This window comes from Cololabis saira, chromosome 20 (genome assembly GCF_033807715.1).
Source record: "Cololabis saira isolate AMF1-May2022 chromosome 20, fColSai1.1, whole genome shotgun sequence".
Classification (NCBI taxonomy): Eukaryota; Metazoa; Chordata; class Actinopteri; order Beloniformes; family Belonidae; genus Cololabis; species Cololabis saira.
In genome coordinates, this window is record NC_084606.1 from 8,983,109 (window position 1) to 9,003,113 (window position 20,005).

General features: G+C 42.8%; 1 protein-coding gene across 1 annotated transcript; it reads left to right on the top strand.

Moving 5' to 3' along the window:
- Nucleotides 1-6,863, top strand: LOC133420656 (uncharacterized). The gene is made up of 6 exons (XM_061710412.1): nucleotides 1-102; nucleotides 2,262-2,315; nucleotides 4,210-4,557; nucleotides 4,645-4,719; nucleotides 4,816-4,932; nucleotides 5,018-6,863. Coding segments are annotated over exons 1-6 (714 nt in total). The 5' UTR covers nucleotides 1-101; the 3' UTR covers nucleotides 5,137-6,863.
- The last annotated feature ends 13,142 nt before the right edge of the window (nucleotides 6,864-20,005 follow it).

The following is a 20,005-nucleotide window of genomic DNA, read 5'->3' on the forward strand; positions in this document are numbered from 1 at the left end:
GGTAAATAGGCTGCAGTAGTTCTCACACTCAACCTGCAACTGAAGAGTCACAACGTTTATTATAATATATCATCGAATATAAAATGGAATAGCTACAAACAAGTGAGTAACTTTCTAAAATGTTTGTTTCTCCATATTGATTCTTATGTGTAAATCAGCTGTGCTTTACATCTGTGTTGATACCTGACTGAAGATTTGACATTAATTCACTGGGGCTCATGGAAAGGGTTCCAACCTTAACGATCACGTCGAGTGTCCAGAGCTCATCGTTGGGTTTTACTTACTTTTTTGTCAAATGATTTTTCAGCTCAGCTCAGAAAAGCAAAGTAAAACAAAAAGTATCACAAAGCAGAGCCCGTAAAGGTAGAGACGTAAACGTTTAGCTTCGACATAGACGGCTAAAAGGTGGGACTGAAATGGGGGATCTGAAGCAAAATATTTGTTGATTGAACTTTGTAAATCTGCAGAAACAACAAAGACATGAAACGGGTGTCATCTTTGTTTGCTTTTATAACTTTTAAGTGTTTTTGAGCTTCACTTGTTTGTTGACATTCCTGCAGTTTGATGGTGTACGGGAAGTTTTAAACTCAAAGTTAATCATCAGATTGGCATGCAGGTCTGTTGATGAGACATTTGTATCAGGTTGTGTCGATCACTGTTTTGCAACCTGCAGAATAGTGGTCCCTGAGGACCAGGACTGTCCACCCTGGTGTAAAACCTGCAGGATAGTGGGCCCTGAGGACCAGTACTGTCCACCCTGGTCTAAAACCTGCAGGATAGTGGTCCCTGAGGACCAGGACTGTCCAACCTGGTCTAAAACCTGCAGGATAGTGGGCCCTGAGGACCAGGACTGTCCACCCTAGTCTAAAACCTGCAGGATAGTGGTCCCTGAGGACCTGTACTGTCCACCCTGGTCTAAAACCTGCAGGATAGTGGTCCCTGAGGACCAGGACTGTCCACCCTGGTGTAAAACCTGCGGGATAGTGGGCCCTGAGGACCAGGACTGTCCACCCTGGTCTAAAACCTGCGGGATAGTGGGCCCTGAGGACCAGTACTGTCCACCCTGGTCTAAAACCTGCAGGATAGTGGTCCCTGAGGACCAGGACTGTCCAACCTGGTCTAAAACCTGCGGGATAGTGGGCCCTGAGGACCAGGACTGTCCACCCTGGTCTAAAACCTGCGGGATAGTGGGCCCTGAGGACCAGTACTGTCCACCCTGGTCTAAAACCTGCAGGATAGTGGTCCCTGAGGACCAGGACTGTCCAACCTGGTCTAAAACCTGCAGGATAGTGGTCCCTGAGGACCAGGACTGTCCACCCTGGTCTAAAACCTGCAGGATAGTGGTCCCTGAGGACCTGTACTGTCCACCCTGGTCTAAAACCTGCAGGACAGTGGTCCCTGAGGACCAGGACTGTCCACCCTGGTGTAAAACCTGCAGGATAGTGGTCCCTGAGGACCAGGACTGTCCAACCTGGTCTAAAACCTGCAGGATAGTGGGCCCTGAGGACCAGTACTGTCCACCCTGGTCTAAAACCTGCAGGATAGTGGTCCCTGAGGACCATGACTGTCCAACCTGGTCTAAAACCTGCAGGATAGTGGGCCCTGAGGACCAGGACTGTCCACCCTAGTCTAAAACCTGCAGGATAGTGGTCCCTGAGGACCTGTACTGTCCACCCTGGTCTAAAACCTGCAGGATAGTGGTCCCTGAGGACCAGGACTGTCCACCCTGGTGTAAAACCTGCAGGATAGTGGTCCCTGAGGACCAGGACTGTCCAACCTGGTCTAAAACCTGCAGGATAGTGGTCCCTGAGGACCAGGACTGTCCACCCTGGTGTAAAACCTGCAGGATAGTGGTCCCTGAGGACCAGGACTGTCCACCCTGGTCTAAAACCTGCAGGATAGTGGTCCCTGAGGACCTGTACTGTCCACCTTGGTCTAAAACCTGCAGGATAGTGGTCCCTGAGGACCAGGACTGTCCACCCTGGTGTAAAACCTGCAGGATAGTGGTCCCTGAGGACCAGGACTGTCCACCTGTTTTCACCTCTTATACCTGATGTGAATGACTCATGATTATTTTCAAGGTGCTTAAATGAGGTATTTTAAATATGTGCAGAAACTGATAATAACTGCTTTAAAAAGGCCTTTTAGAAATGAATCCTTATATCTTTTAAATCTATGTCTGAACAAACCTGGGTTTTGCTTTCACTCTGGTTCACGACGCCCAGAACTTCTGTCTAATGAAGATGTGTTCTGTGTCACAGTGACAGAACTGAACTTCATCCTTGTGTTCGTTCACGTGATGTCTTCTGGGCCTGGTGAGTCAACCGTCAACTCATTGGAGGTACAAAACCTCTGAAAAGTTTGTTTGATTGTTCCTGTTGAGTACCGAAGACATGTTGAACAGAACAAGTTCAGAAATGACCACGTACACACCCGTCCATACATATACGCATACACACACGTCCATACATATACTGTACACCTACACGCAAGTCCATACATATACACACGTCCATACATATACACACGTATACACACGTCCATACATATACACACGTACACACACGTCCATACATATACACGTACACACACGTCCATACATATACACGTACACACCCGTCCATACATATACGCATACACACACGTCCATACATATACTGTACACCTACACGCAAGTCCATACATATACACACGTCCATACATATACACACGTATACACACGTCCATACATATACACACGTACACACACGTCCATACATATACACGTACACACACGTCCATACATATACACGTACACACACGTCCATACATATACACGTATACACACGTCCATACATATACACGTATACACATGTCCATACATGTACACGTTTACACACGTCCATACATATATACGTACACACACGTCCATACATATACACGTACACACACGTCCATACATATACACGTACACACACGTCCATACATATACACGTATACACACGTCCAAAAATATACACGTATACACACGTCCATACATATACACGTATACACATGTCCATACATATACACGTATACACACGTCCATACATATACACGTACACACACGTCCATACATATACACGTATACACACGTCCAAAAATATACACGTACACACACGTCCATACATATACACGTATACACACGTCCAAAAATATACACGTATACACACGTCCATACATATACACGTATACACATGTCCATACATATACACGTATACACACGTCCATACATATACACGTACACACACGTCCATACATATACACGTATACACACGTCCAAAAATATACACGTATACACACGTCCATACATATACACGTATACACATGTCCATACATATACACGTATACACACGTCCATACATATACACGTACACACACGTCCATACATATACACGTATACACACGTCCAAAAATATACACGTATACACACGTCCATACATATACACGTATACACATGTCCATACATATACACGTATACACATGTCCATACATGTACACGTTTACACACGTCCATACATATACACGTATACACACGTCCATACACATACACACGTACACACACGTCCATACATATACACGTATACACACGTCCATACATATACACGTATACACACGTCCATACTTATACACGTACATACACGTCCATACATATACACGTACACACACGTCCATACATATACACGTACACACACGTCCATACATATACACCTACACACATGTCCATACATATACACACGCCCATACATATACACATACACACACGTCCATACATATACACGTACACACACGTCCATACATATACACGTACACACACGTCCATACATATACACGTATACATACGTCCATACATATACACGTATACACATGTCCATACACATACACACGTACACACACGTCCATACATATACACGTATACACACGTCCATACATATACACGTATACACACGTCCATACATATACACGTACACACACGTCCATACATATACACGTATACACACGTCCATACACATACACACGTACACACACGTCCATACATATACACGTACACACACGTCCATACATATACACGTATACACACGTCCATACTTATACGCGTATACACACGTCCATACATATACACACGCCCATAGATATACACACATACACACACAGACATTTAATAAAGACTAATGTCTGTTTGTCCTGCAGGGACACATGCAGTAAAAACAGCTAAGGTGGTCTATCATGCGGCGGAGCACGACAACATCACCATCAGTTGGGACTTCCACGCCCAGACTGATGTGTCTTCCACCACCTTGAACTGTATTGAGATTTCACATCATTCTAGGATTCTGTTTCTGATGGTAAGGGGGGATGAAGTCGCAGAATTTCAAGATCCTCAGTTTAGAGGACGAGTTCGTTGTGACAAAGACGCTCTCAAAGATGGTCAGATTAAGTTCAGACTGTCCAGACTGACTCCAGAAGACTCTGGAAGTTACGTCTGTCAGCTGACACACTTTGACCGGACACTTGGAAGAACAGCTGTTCAAGCCTCTGGTAAGTAACTCAAACACATCTGTTGTTGGTGTCTTCAAGTTACTGTGTGTCTAATGTACCAAATATTAACACAGATGTCTTCTGCAGTAAACTTTGTCTTGAATGTGGACAACTCTCCTTCAGCTCAGAAACCTCCACCGTCAAGACCGGTGGTCACTAAAAGTGAGTGAGATGTTATACCCCCAATAACTTTTATAAATGTTCCCTCTGCTGAAAACACGGTAGAAACGCAGCTTTTGTGATGTTGTTTGTGTTCAGAGCCACCTACTGAAGCACCATCAACTAAGATGAAATGGGGCATGGCTCTAGCGATTGTTGGAGTAGTTGCTGTTGTTGGACATTTTGTGATAACTTTTTATATACAATATAGCAAGGGTACGTGTTCCTTATTGTTATCAACAGACTTATTATATATTGCACATCTTTCAATGTTTAAATCAGCTTCATATGTTTTGTAAAGATCAACGACAGGATAACAGGCTTCAACAACGGGACGCTCTCATCGACCTCCTGATCATCGTCAACATCAACAGCACAGGCGAGCAGCATCGTGGCGACTTGGCTGCTCCGGATGATTGAACACTTGATAGAGAGCAAACACGCCCTGATCCAGACACTCCTCTGATGACTCCACAGACCAACCAACAGGCAGAGGACAACTTGGTTTAGAAGTCATCTGTCTGATCTTTGATCAGGTTTGACTGGCTCAGTGTTTCTTAATACCAGTCCCCGGGACCCCTGGATGTTTTAGACCAGTAGTCTTCAACCCAGGTTCAATTCAATTCAATTTTATTTTTATAGCGTCTATTACAACAAGAGTTGTCTCTAGACCCTTTCCAGAGACCAGAACATGACCCCCGAGCAATTATTACATAAACAATGGCAGGTAAAAACTCCCCTAGTGGGAGAAAAACCTTAAGCCAAACAGTGGCAAGAAAAACTCCCCTTTAGGAGGAAGAAACCTTGAGCAGGACCAGGATCATAAGGGGGGACCCTCCTGCCGGAGGCCAGACTGGTGGGATCGGCAGGCCAGGACGTCAGCAAGCACACAGCAGACATCCACACAGGCAGGTGGAAGCAGCAGTGGGGTGATCAGAGGGGGGGACTGCAGGCCAGCAGCTCCTGAAGCTCCGGCCTGCAAGCATGCACAGAAGAGAAAAAAGGGGGCCAGCACAAGAAACTACAGGAGGATGGACAAAAATGATGGCTAGGAGATACTTATAATAAATAAAAAAATGGAAGAGGAGAAGAGAAGAAGGAAAGAGGAGAGGGGAAGAAGGGTGAGAGGCACCGCCCAGTGGATCATGTCAGTGCCCCCCTGCAGCAGAGGCCTATAGCAGCATATCTACCACAAAGCTATATTTGAGACTAACTATTATAGTCTTGTTCTATAGCTGCAGCTATGACTACTGACTCTAACACACTAGAGTTTACACTAACTAGAGGTCCTGGAAATATACTGTCCTGGATGTTTTAGATGTTCTCTGTTTCAGCACCGCGGATTTTAATTAATGGACTTCACAAGCTTGTCATTCCGGTTTATAAAATTCATTTGTATGAGGGTGTGTTAATACAGGGAAACATTTAAAACATGCAGGATAGTGGTTCTCCAGGACCAGACTTGGCCATCCCTGATGTAGTCTGTGTCATTTTGCAATAGACAAAAAATTGGATTTACCTCCCTTTTCAAATGACTTAACCGTTTGGTTTCAGATCCCACTGTGAAAATCCAGCACCTCCATATGTAGTTTATATTTCAGGTCTAAAGGAACAAATTAAATAGATAATAGAATATTTTGGGATAAAGGACCCAGTGGAGTATACAATACTAAATAGTTTAAACTTTTATACACCACTCAGGGAAAGTCTTCGAATTAAAACTTTTCAGCCGAAGGCATGTCGAAGAATATTCTAAGATGTATTTTTCTTTAAACTTTTGTAACCTTTAAGAATTTTTACACATAATGTTTTATTTGTTTTGCCCCTGTTAACAAATGAAACATGAAATGGGCAGCAAAATATGATGTTCACATGTGGACGCCAGGTCTCAGGGGGTTAAGCTAGTCTTGATTGATGACGTAATTTATTCAATCTTTCAACTGTACTGTAATTGTTTTAGGAGGAGCTGCTGTGTTCAGTCATCCGTTCCTAAGAACACTCAATGTGTCTTAATTTGACATTATATCCCTGTATGTTGTTGTATATATGCACTGTACAGATATATTTTTCTATCCTTTGATAAAAATGTTTTTGACATTTTTTATGTTAATGGTATCATACATAGTACATATTTAAAGTCTCTTTGTACAACTGTAAATAAACATATTCTATCCAAACTGCAGTGATTATTAGTTAGACAACAATACTTTTATTCTTTCTGTGCGTCAAACATGTTTTTCTAAGTTTATTCTTGCACTGAAGTATCAAAGTATATTTGTAAAGTAAAAGTGAAAGCCAGCGTAGCTAGTTTTGCTGCCGTTAACTGTGCAAACATTCAAACGTGTCCGAACTGGTTTCAGCCAGTCGGAGGCCGGAGGTAAAACGACAGAAAATCTTTAATCATTCAAAGATAAGTACAGAAAACCGACTGCAAACATCTTAAAGCTGTAATATTCAACGAGGATGTGATGAAACATAATTTATCAGAAGATAAACAAAAGCAGAGCATGATTTAAAGTAAACCTTCAAAATATAGAAACATCATGTGACTTATAAAACAACTCACCTTTATTAAAAATGAAACCGGATCCTACTTGAATGATGTGTCTGCACGCACATCATCGTCGGTTTGACGCTTCAGGTTTAAACAGGAGTGGACGTACAGTGTAGCATCCTCCAGGCAACCAATCTGAACTATTGCAGGAAACATGTCATCGTGCGCTCCAGCTCTCACAAACCATCTCAAGGTCCAAAGTAGCGCCTGCTACAGCTGGAACATCACCGACGACCAGCGGAGGCCTCCAGCAGTGAGGCTTCCCTGGATTGAGGTCCGTTGTGGAGAGGAACTTTATACTGAAACTACACGAGCAATAGATCTAATTCAGTTAAATTTAATTCAAAATTACTTTATTTATCCCAGAAGGGAACAAATGAAGCAAGATTTTGCAGAAATCAGCGGTTAATTTAAGTACCACAAGTTGCAGTATGTTTGTCATCTGTACAGCACTTTTATCCTGATCTTTGTGAATCATATTTTTAATCTTTAAAGTGGAGAAAATATACTTTATTTTGTTCTGACTCATCTTAGATACAAATGGAGGCAAAAAAAAGAGAAATTTATATTTAAGTTTGTTAAAATTTTAAGAATATTAAAGTTTTCTGTTTATTATCAACACTAGGGATGAGAATTGATAAAATTTTTATGATTCCAATTCCATTTTTATTCTACTTAACGATTCGGTTCTTTATCGATTCCCTTATCGTTTCTCATTTGGGGAAAAAAGGACGACAATGAGGCAAATGGTGCTAATATGATAGGCAGTGTTCGTTAGTGAAATAGTTACCAGCAGAATTATTAACTAAGGACTAGGTAACATTGCTGCTGCTGCTGCTGCTGCTGCTGGCTTGAGAATTACTGATGTCAGTCCGGAGTGGATCGAAAACGCGACATTCATTGATTGTTATTGCTGCTGTGTGCACAAATGTGTTTGCATGTTGGTAGTATTTCCTCCCTTTGATGAAATATTGACTTGGCAAGTATTGCAAGTTGTCTTGTTGTCGTCTTATTAACTGAAATGTTACCGGACTGTCGAGCGTTTGATCACTTGGGAGCTGTGTCTACTATTGACTGCTGGGTTACGCAATGTGCGCGATGAAGTTGTTCGTTCCCACTGGAATCGAAAAGGGAATCGTTTGCAAAATTCCCAAACGATTCCAAGGAATTGAAACACTGGGAACCGGTTTTGAACAAGAAGCGATTCTCGATTCCCATCCCTAATCAACACCAACAACTACCCCCACCACCCTCCTCATTTGCTTCAATATAACCTGACATGTTTGGTTCCATCTCCATTAGTGACCACCAGGGGGAGCTGGTGGGCCACTAATGTGGTACCTAAATGTTTAATTTCTGGACTGGTCATCAGTAATCTCGGTGGGCCTTTGGACATCTCAGTTTCTTACTCACCATACGCCTTTGTCTCTGGGGAACCCCGGGTTGGTCCGTTCCTGAGACTAGTCCAGGGACCAGTTATGGGTGAGGCAGGTGAGTTGTGCTGCTCCACCTTTCTCTGTGTGTCAGGTGAAAACCTGCAGTTACACAATATTTCCACTAGTGCTGATTGGTTTTACAATCAGGAGTTTTAGGTTGAGATTTCCTGATTCATACTATGATATCTTAATCCTCTGGGGGAGGGGTCTTCAACCCTTGTCCTCGAGGGCCGGTCAGATTTGACAGGTGAGTCCCGCCCTCTGACGTAAACAGTCGTCGTCATGTCATGGACTGTTTAACTCTATGAATACATGTGCGGTATGATGCAGGGAGGTACTCAAGACATGCAGGCATCAGAGCTGGGAAACTGGTTACAGTTAAAAAAAACATTCCTGGAGATATATAAGCTACAGAACACTGATACTTTCAGTCTGATAAAGGGCTGCAGCCTTGGGGAGAGAGATTTCCTCTCACCTTGCTGTAATTGTTGTTTCTCAGAATTAAATAGTGTCAGAGTTTCAGCTTCTCACAGTTTGGTCAAATACTTCAAGTTCAGGACTGCTCAGCCACACAAGTAAACATAAATGTAAGTATTTTGGATCATTGATAAAGATTGACTCACCAACGGTAGTTTGTTGATATAATTACGGAGCTTTTCTGACTAACTTTGACCCTAACTGCTCAGTAATGGACCACATCTTGTAGTAACCTGCGGTTCTGTACGTGTTTAGTTGCTTCTGGAATTTTTTTTTTTTTTAAGATATTGTGTGGCTCCAGTGGCCCTTTATTCAAGTTGCAGACAGGGGTAGAGAGAGAGAATGGGGATGACATGCAGGGTGCTGCAGGAGGACTGTAGCCTCAGTATATGAGCCGCTTGCTTAACCCACTGTGCCACCGAGCGGCTCACGGTTTGTTGCTTCTGCACTTTTAAGAGATAAACGGAGGAGGGAGAGTGCAGTTAGTGACAGATACTGGTTGCTGGGTGGTTTTTGTCGTGGTTACGGCTGACAAGAACCAGTTCAGTTACAATAAAGCTGCAGGTTATCATCACCTCTGTCCATAATTTCACGGAGAATCAGACATAACAATAGTTTAATAAACTCAGTAAAAAACGTGTTTCTGAAACGCATGATTTCTTCATTGGCAACAATCTAGATAACGATTAAACTGGAGTTTTAAATCCAAGTAAACATGCACGAGTTGACAATCGATTATTGAGTGAGGTAAGTTCGACTCCGCAACACTAGGTGGTGCCACACGCACTTTCACGTGGGCGTTCTTCTGGTACAACAACAAGGTACAACAAGATGCGAAAAAAAGGACGCTAACAAATGTAGCAGCTCTGTAAATGTTGTACATACTAAGCTGATCATGTTGTAGGTACGGTGCAGCAAAGTCTTCCTCTTCTTATTCTATTACCATGTTGTTGTGATGCCGTGACCGTTATTATTCCTGCTCCCGCAGCTCGTCACTTCCAGAAGGGGGAGTCCTGGGGGCGGTCGCTAGTTTGGTTCAGCGTGGGTTGGGTACACATGCTGGAATAAATTGGATTAGGACGCATTATCTGGCACTACAAACTCGATCTCAAGAGCTTCATTTCGGTTCGACTACAGCCCGGCTAAGAAGTATATGTGGCTTTTAAAACTTCGATATCGGGACGATTAAAGCAACAATTTGACTTTCTGTTTGTGCATGTAAACGTACTGAGTGTCTGTTGTGTTTATTCAGTTTTATCCAGCAGGGTTTATGTGTCTCTAAAATGTGTCTGCTCTCTTTAACTTCACAGGAATATGTAATTTAGGGGGGGAGTCAAGGCAAGTTGATTTGTATAATACAATTCAACAACAGGGGGATTCACGGTTTAACCAAATAATAATAATAATAATAATAATAATAATAATAATAATAATAACAACAACAACATTTACAGGATTCAAACCTGAGGGACTTTACCCAGCAACCAAAAAGGCTGTGTGTTATGGATGTTTTCTTTGAACCCAAGCGCACAACACCAAACCGGATTAAACTTTAGCCAAAACTCACGGTGTGGTTTAATTGAAACACAAAAAACTCCCACAGGGAACAAAAAACTTCCTCACAGGGAACTTGAAAATCACAAGGAAAAGGCAACCAGCAAACAACTAACGAAACAAAGCTAACAAAACTACAAAATGAACTGGCACCGAACAACTCTTTTACAATCTCTTTAACCTCCTTTGATGAGCTGACGAGCTGCAGACCCGCGGAGGCCTGAGAACTGGTATGTTGCATCTGAATTTGTTGGAATGTACGTGTCTCACGCTCACTGATTTAGATTACATCAGATTAGATCTTTTTGTCATTGTTCTATAACCACGAAATGAAAGTAAATAAAAAATAAATAGATACCGTATATACCGTGTGAAAAGGTGCCATCTACACACACATATGGGGCGCTGCCTTTCAACAACACACACACAAGCATACAAGGGTGCGTATTTAAAACTAGAGCGGGAGCAAAACTGAGTTTGATTGTGCTTTATTTAAGTCTTTATTACAAAGTACTAACATTTTTTAAATCACCAATGAATAATCAAAACTTAAAACAAGCGTCATTAATCAAACCCATCGAAGTCCTCATCCTCTGTTTCTGAATTAAACAGCTACGCTAAATCAAATATGCAACAGTTGTCAGGACTCAGCCTGTCGGGCTTCATTCGCAGCCCGACGGGCTGAGACCAGGAGAACTGCTCAGCGCTGCGATGGGAACGAGCCGGGCGCGCAGCTCTCTGGCCACGCTGAGCAGCCGAGCTCCCGCCCGCGGGGACCCGATGTTCTCCCGCGAGGGAGCCGTAGTGAGAGCCCCCGACAACACAGATTCGGCGCTCTGCGCTATTGGGCGCGCCGCGCATTTTGAAAAAAATATAAGATGTTTAAATGCGCCTAATGGTCGCGAAAATAAGGTAAATACTATAGTATAAAAAACATTTACACACAACATAAAATAGAACAAATAACTGATTAAAACCAATAAATAATTGAAAATAGCCTCCACATGCAGACAATCCCTCATATCAGTTTGTACTTTTTTGATAAGATTGAGTTTTGTTACAGATGTAGGATAAAATCTGTCTCTGAATCGGGTTGTTCTTGTTTTTATTTCTCTGTTCTGTGTAGCCCTCGTTTACTCCTGAATTACTTGAGTGGGCTCTGAGTTCTTTTACAGTGTACTCTTACTAAAAACTTGTAATTAAATCTATTTCTAATTATTGGGGTAACAGGACAGTATATTTGGAAGTAACTCTTAACACCAGGTAAAGTATGGACAAAACCTTCTTTTTATAAAGAAAAATAAAATAAAATAAAACAAAGTTCAGGTGGTTTTTCTTTCAGGTTTCAACAGGAATGTAAATCAACCACAAAACACATCAGTCACAGATCCCTTCTCACCGTGCATCATAATCTTAATCTTAATTCTCAAATGAGAAAACTAGAAACTTAACTAACAGGTAAAGTCACCTTTCACCTGGAACTCAGGTTACCTTCACAGACAGTCAGACAGGGAAACATCACGTACAACTAAAATACATATTACTAATTTTTAACTTTTGTAAATTTGTTTCTAAACCTTTGGACAAAATATTTATTTAAATGAATGAGAACATAAAATTAATTAGGGCCCGAGCACTTGCAGTGCAAAGGCCCTATTGTATGTGTAGGAATTTCTTTCTTTCTTTCTTTCTTTCTTTTTTTCTTTTAATTTTTCCGACGAAATGAGGGCCTTTTTGCCCCCCTAAACGTGCCCAAAAAGTCACCAAATTTTGCACCAAGCCAGGCCTGGTAAAAAATTTGATATTTAATGGTTTGCATTAATGGGCGTGGCCTAATGTCTCAACAGCGCCCCCTAGAAAACTTTGTGCCTCAAGCCCCACAATACGGTTTGATGTACATGCACGAAAATCGGTACACACCTGTATCATGTCACAACTTAAAGAAAAGTGTCTTGGCTCCATGGCCGAAACCCAACAGGAAGTCGGCCATTTTGAATTTATCGTGTCATTTTGGCGAAATTTATGCCACTTCTTCGGCCGTTAATACTGCCCGAACCGTAATGTGCACCCAGGTGTGTTATACATCAAAATGTGTGTCTAGATCCTGCAACGACTACTTTTCTCAGTCAAAAGCGTTACCGTGGCGACGATAGACGCCAAAGAGCGCACCCCCCCCCCTTCATCTGATTGGTCCATATCTGATAGTTCCTACTTTCTGCCATAACTTTTGAACGGTTTGATATAGAGAGTTGTGGGTGGTTTCATCCGCTAAATGTCCAGGCCTGAAGAATCTACATGCAAGTGTCACGGCTCAAAGACAGAGAACCCAAATGCACGACACCAAACACAATCAGAGTCCAAGAGGCTTTAATCAAGGTCAAAGGCAGGCAGGGGTCAAAACCGGGTAGTCAGGCAGATCAGGCAAACAATCCAAGGGGGCAGGCAAAAATCCAAAAACCGGAATCAGGCAGGGTCGCAGACAGGCAGGCAGGCAGAAAACTGATCAGAAATCGGGAACGCTGGAAAGTGAGCCACAAACACTCGAAAATCTGGCAAACTAGAAGGTGGAAATGGGCCGGTATATGGGGGGAACTGCTGATGAGGGAAACCAGGTGTGTGGCTGGGCTGGGGAAGCACAGGTGAAGGGAATGAATGGATTTCTGGCTGATGAGGGTGGCAGGGTCTGGAATGACAGGAGAGTGAGTTAACAAGTAAAAAACATATCCAACTGAGAAACCATGACAGCAAGTCATACAAGCTTCCACTGCAGCCTGAACGTGCACAAGGGTGCGAGGGCCCGATCATCGCTGCTTGCAGCTTTAATTATTTTTATAACCTTTTGAATAACATACTTTTACTGAATGTAGCTTTTACACCATCTTTTTGTTTAACTACCGCCTACCTGAGGACAGCAGTGCAGACAGAGAGTGTCCAGGGTGAGAAGTGTCCATTGTGATCTGTTTTGTGTTTTTAATGCAGCGGTCGCTCCAGTGGGGGGAGAGGGCAGCCCATGATTGTTTAGCAAATGGTTGTTTGGCAAAAAAAGTAAATTACAGGAATGAAGTTCATCTGTTTCCGTTTGGGTTCAATGTCTCATTCAAAGTGAGAGAAATGATGAAGTCCTGAACATGTTCTGTGGAGCTGCAGATGTTTGATCATCAGATACTTTCTGATTAAAGATTTCAGCCTGTAATTCACTCTCACGTTCAGACTGATGCTTTCTCATTTTATAAAACATTAGTGACCTTTGATCTGACAGAAGTGTCAGTACCTGGACTTGTGAACGTGGACTTTGTAGTGATGTTTTAAAGGTTTATATTACAGATTTTAGTTAGAAACAGGATTTTGTCTCACTGCTTCAAACAGTTTCTTTTCACCATTTTTAAAAAGATTCTCTCTGAAGGGACGGAGGACGCAGGTTTACATGGACACTAGTTGCAGCGTCATCATCTGACTCTTTTTACTGTCCAGCAGAGTCCAGGACTTCCTCCGGTGGGATTCCAAAATAAAAGAGCCTTGACAGCGAGAGCTCGTCCCCCTGAACATCAACACCTCAGCAGAGACTCAAGGAGTCCGTTGTTGTTCTGTCCGTCATCAACAGACCAAAGGTGGGTTACAACAGGAGGATGTTTCTGTCTGAACAATCTCTGTGTTTGAAGGAAACTTTCATCTGATCAGAAAGGAGGTGTTGGATGAAGTCACACTGTAGATGTTTGTTGTTGTAGCTGTAAAGTGTGAACTTTGACCTCATGTGTGGGTGACTCTCCAGCTCTGTGTCCCTCACAGGGAGAAGATGATCTGCAGGATCCTGCTGCTCATCATCCTCACATCACATGTCTGTGGTCAGTTTAAACCTTAACTTTATTAAGTTCAACACACTTTAACATCACTAACAGTTCCATGACTCAGAGATCTCAGTCCTTATATCTATGTTTAGTTGTTTTTCCAAATATGTCATTGTGGCTGATAATAAGAGCTGTGACAGCTCTGATACCACACTCACATTTTAGAGTCTCACATCTGGTCCTTTACTAGTTTAAAAGTACAAAAACTACACTGTAAAAGTGCTCTATTAAAAGGGAAAGTATTTCAGTAAAATAAGAAATATACTGAATATTTTGTGTTTTCTTTTGCACATTAAACACTTCAACAATGACTTCATTATGATGATCATTTCTACAGAAATGTGTCAACATCCTCCTCTCTTTCCCTCTCTGTCTCCTCAGCAGCAACATTTGTAGTGAATGTGACACAGAGCTCCTATCAGACAGAGGAGAACCACAACATCACCCTGGAGTGGACCTTCACCCCCAAACCTGAACACTCCTCCAGCTTCCTGTTCATCTACTGTAACTTCAGAAACCATCTGGGCGTATCAGCTGTCCTTTATATGTTTGATGGTGTTGACATCTTGAAGTATCAACATGAACAGTTTTCAGGACGAGTCCAGAGCGACAAAGATGCTCTGACAGAGGGACGACTAAGTCTCCTCATCACCAAACTCCGGACTGAGGACTCAGGACGGTACTTGTGTAAAGTGGCCACAGAGTGTGGAGGGGACTCTGCCAGCTGTGAAGTCCTCGTCTCTGGTGAGTCCTCAGTTGTGAGTTAGAACCATGGATGTATTAAATAACTGGATAGGAGATAGAAAATGGCCGCCCATTCATTTCAATGCAATTTGCTCACTCATCGCATACGCCAAAAAATTTCCTGACTTCTGGGTTTACTTCCGCGTTAAGGGGCCCATAGAGCATGCGCAGTTGAGTCACCTCCCATGATGCTCTGGGGCCTCCCATCATGCCCCGGGGCAATGATGCGATTATTAATATAATATGTATTAATATAATATATGAATTAATGTATATTATTACATATATTATTAATGTATTAATATAATATAATTATATAATATAATACATCCATGGAGTGCACGGACACAGCCGTGACGTCACGCCCAGAAAGAGACTTTTCTTTGACTTTTCTGGCCGTTATAAAACATTTTTGACGGATATAAAGTCCATGACTTAAAAATATAGAATACAAAGATTAGTAATTGCCGGTGATTACAGCTGGAGGTGTCCTGTGAACAGTTTTAGAGGCTTCTCTTTTACTATTGCAGTCTATGGGAAAAAAGCTTTCTGGGCCCCATGGGATTTTTTGTTGCAGTACCGTGGCTGGCCACTGGAAAAAATCGGCGTACCTGCTGAGTTGGAGACCAGGGGGCTGGTTAGAACGGAGCAAATGTAGCTCAGGTGGTAGTGCAGGTCGTCCAATGATCTGAAGGTTGGCGGTTCGAATCCCGCTCCATCCCAGTTGCTCTCGTAGTGTCCTTGGGTAAGACACCTTACCCACCTTGCATCGTGTGAATGTGTATGAATGTTTGGTGGTGGTCGGAGGGGCAGTTTTGCGCAATATGGCAGTCACGCTTCTGTCACTCTGCAGGGCAGCTGTGGCTACAAACGTAGAATGTGTATGAATTAATAATGGTCTCTGTAAAAAATCGCTCTGGGTGCCTTGAAGGGCGTTATATAAAACCAAGCCATTATTATTAACATCAGCACTAATTTAAGTTTCTGACATAAGTCATAAATATGAATCCTCTAATTTAGAGTCTGAATACGATACCCGCAGACGACTCAAGATGGTGTCAACTCTGAGTCCACAGAAAGAGTCTCAGAAAGACAGTTTTGTCCTCAACTCTGACTAGCTGCTAACTACTGAATGATGGATACACAACTGTCAGGAGACTGAAGATGAGGAGGAGAGTTCACGGCTGCTGCATCCTGGAACTGGATCAGTTCAAGTTCAAGTTCAAGTTCATACATAAAGCAGTTTACAAAACAACAACAGCTGACCAAAGTGCTGGACAAGCGCAAGAATAACAAAAACAAAACAGAACAACGTAAAACATAAAACACATAAATAAAATAAAACAATCATGGCAAGTTAAATGCTAGTTATTCTGTCCTGGCTGACAGATAGCGAACAAATTTGAGAGACCCAGTAGATTTGACTCAAGTCGCTTTACTGAATCTTCTCAGTCAATATTTTTTGTAAAACTGCAACACAATAAAATAAACACAATGTTACAAATGCAATTAAATGTATGCAACAACACAACAGCACCTCCAAGACCGAGGCCATGGTTCTCCACCGGGAAAGGGTGGCGTGCCTTCTCCAGGTGGGTGGAGAAGTCCTGCCTCAGGTGGAGGAGTTCAAGTATTTCGGGATCTTGTTCACGAGTGAGGGAACGATGGAGCGGGAGATTGACAGACGGATCGGTGCAGCGTCCGCAGTTATGCGGCCGATGTACCGGACCGTCGTGGTGAAGAGGGAGCTGAGTCGAAAGGCGAAGCTCTCGATTTACCGGTCAATCTACGCACCTACCCTCACCTATGGTCATGAACTTTGGGTAGTGACCAAAAGGACGAGATCGCGGATACAAGCGGCCGAGAGTTTCCTCCGCAGGGTGGCTGGACGCTCCCTTAGAGATGAGTTTCCTCCGCAGGGTGGCTGGACGCTCCCTTAGAGATAGGGTGAGGAGTTCGGTCACCCGGGAGGAGCTCGGAGTCGAGCCGCTGCTCCTTCACATTGAGAGGAGTCAGCTGAGGTGGCTTGGGCATCTGTACCGGATCATCCTGGACGCCTCCCTAGGGAGGTGTTCCAGGCATGTCCCACCGGGAGGAGACCCCGGGGCAGACCCAGGACACGCTGGAGAGACTATGTCTCTCGGCTGGCCTGGGAACGCCTCGGACTCCCCTCGGAAGAGCTGGAGGAAGTGTCTGGGGTGAAGGAAGTCTGGGCATCTCTGTTGAGACTGCTGCCCCCGCGACCCGGGAACGGATAAGCGGCGGACGATGGATGGATGGATGGATGGATGGATGGATGGCAACAACACACTTCTTCTTCCTTTCCAGGTTATAAATCAGGTAAATAAAATACTCTATTAAATAAAGCCAGCCTCCTTTTTTACAGTATGCTTCTACAGGTGAGTAACATAGCAGAACATAAGCACAGTAAACTGCAATAACACACAAATGAGGCTTCACAAAGAACTGAATTAGCCACAGCAGCTTAACTAGCCTAATGCTAGCGGTTAGCCTCGCGGTTAGCATTAGCATCGTTAGCACGGTTTTTCGTAGCCTACTCAAAACAAACGTCTCAAACACTATTCTTAAAATCACAGTGCCACAAACAACTAAAACAAACGTTCTCAACTATAGGTTATGTAGTACAGGTTACTCACTGTTGGTTCCACTTTAAGGCTCAGACAACCAACTTCTCTGTGGTGGAGCACTGAGTAGTCTGCATGCACTCTGCAAGTATCGGATCATTAAACTGCAGTAACTCAAAATCACAGGGGGAAACATAACTTCAGTCACTGATAGGAGTCAGAACACTAGTGAATAAAAATGAGTTTTAAGATGGGATTCAAGATGAGATTGAATGATAATGAGACATGTGCAGCGGCAGCTCGGTCCAGAGTTTGGGGCCAGTTACTGCAAAGGCCCGGTTTTCCCCTGCTCTTTAGCCTTGAGGGGGAAATGTTAGGCGGAGTTGGTCAGCTGACCTAAGAGCCCCAGAAGGTCTATGGACATTTAAAAGACCTGAGATACAAGAAAAGTGCAAGACCATGTAAAGATTGAAAAACAAATAAAATATTTTATATTTTAAATAATTTTAAAATTGATCCTTTAATGGACAGGGAGCCAATGAAGAGCTGCAAGCTCAGGTTTAATATGATCCCGCCTTCGCGTTCTGGTTCAGAGGCGAGCTGCAGCATTTTGAACCAGCTGAGTCACAGGCAGCACTGGGATGAAAAACTAGGACCTCCATTTTATTTTCATTAAAGTTTAAAACGTTTAAAGCCATCCACCATACAGTGAACTAAACTTTTAAAATAGTGGGAGTTTTGTGGCATGTAAATTTGCATCTCATCAGCATAGAAACGAAAAGAGATGTTATATTTTCTAAGAATGGATCCCAGCGGGAGCATGTATAGGGAAGTTTAGAATAGGATCTAAACCATTTCAGAGCAGTGCCTCTGATGCCATGCAGCACAGTGTTCCAGACGGGAGATTAAGATGCCATGATCTACAGTGTCAAATGCAGCTGTAAGACCAAGGAGGATCAATCAGGATGGCAGAATCTCCAGAGTCAGTGATTGACAACAAATCATTAAAAACCTTAAGTAGCGCTGATTCAGTGCTATGGAGAGCTTTAAAACCAGATTGGAGAAGTTCCAGGATACCATGTGTATCTAATAAAGACTGTAATTGTTGCAGCACAAGTTTTTCCGGAATCTTGGATTCAAATTTTCGAAATTGGTCGGTAGTTAGAAAGTAGTGAAGTGCCTAAATTGGGTTTTTTAATCAATGGCTGAACAACAGCGTGCTTAAACTTCTTCGGCACAACATCAGAGGCAAGGCTATCGTTCATAATTGCTTCCTTTCCAGGTTATAAATCAGGTAAATAAAATACTCTATTAAATAAAGTCAGCATCCTTTTTTACAGTATGCTTCTACAGGTGAGTAACATCAGAACATAAGCACAGTAAACTGCAACAACACAATGCTGGGACCTGTAGTCTCAATTGTCTGTTTATGAGAAGTGAAGGAACACTATCTACTGAACACGATGACTGACTAAAAGTGGCAGGGCAGGCGACAGAGATAGAGGGGTGAAAAGAGGGAGGGGTTATCCGAGATCTGATGCTGGTATTTTTGGTTGTAAAATACTGCTGGAATTTTTCTGGAGAAGCAGCAACTCTGAACTCTCCTTTATCTGATAGTCAGGTTGTGGTGGGGAGTTGAAGTAACCTGGAAGTTAACAGGAAACTCCTGCACAAACAGTCCTTTTATAAATACACTTTTTGTACTCTCCCAACATTAAAATGATCTGGTTGATCAGGATCAATACCATCACTGAAGACTGCAGTGATTCAGGATCAATATCTGAAGACTGTAGTGATTCAGGATCAATACAATCACTGAAGACTGCAGTGATAGTATTGATCCTGAGTGAATAGTAGTGACGTTGCTCTCCCTGGTGGCTGAAAGTGAATCAAACAGTGACGGCGGCTCTTTGAATGATTTCTTTGACTTTACAAACAATTACTCTCAAGATGAAACAGTTCCATCATGAATTGTGGCCAAGAGCAAGTTTGGAAACATAGTTTTACTTCTTTTTCAGCAGCTGCTGATCTCCAGTCTCAGACACCGACGATTGTCCCAGAACAGGAAGCTCAGGAGAAGACCAGATCCTACGC

Coding starts and splice junctions, on each gene's coding strand:
- LOC133420656 (XM_061710412.1), top strand. Junction 4,558..4,644: donor AACAGCTGTTCAAGCCTCTG/GTAAGTAACTCA, acceptor TGTCTTCTGCAG/TAAACTTTGTCTTGAATGTG. Junction 4,933..5,017: donor TTATATACAATATAGCAAGG/GTACGTGTTCCT, acceptor TGTTTTGTAAAG/ATCAACGACAGGATAACAGG.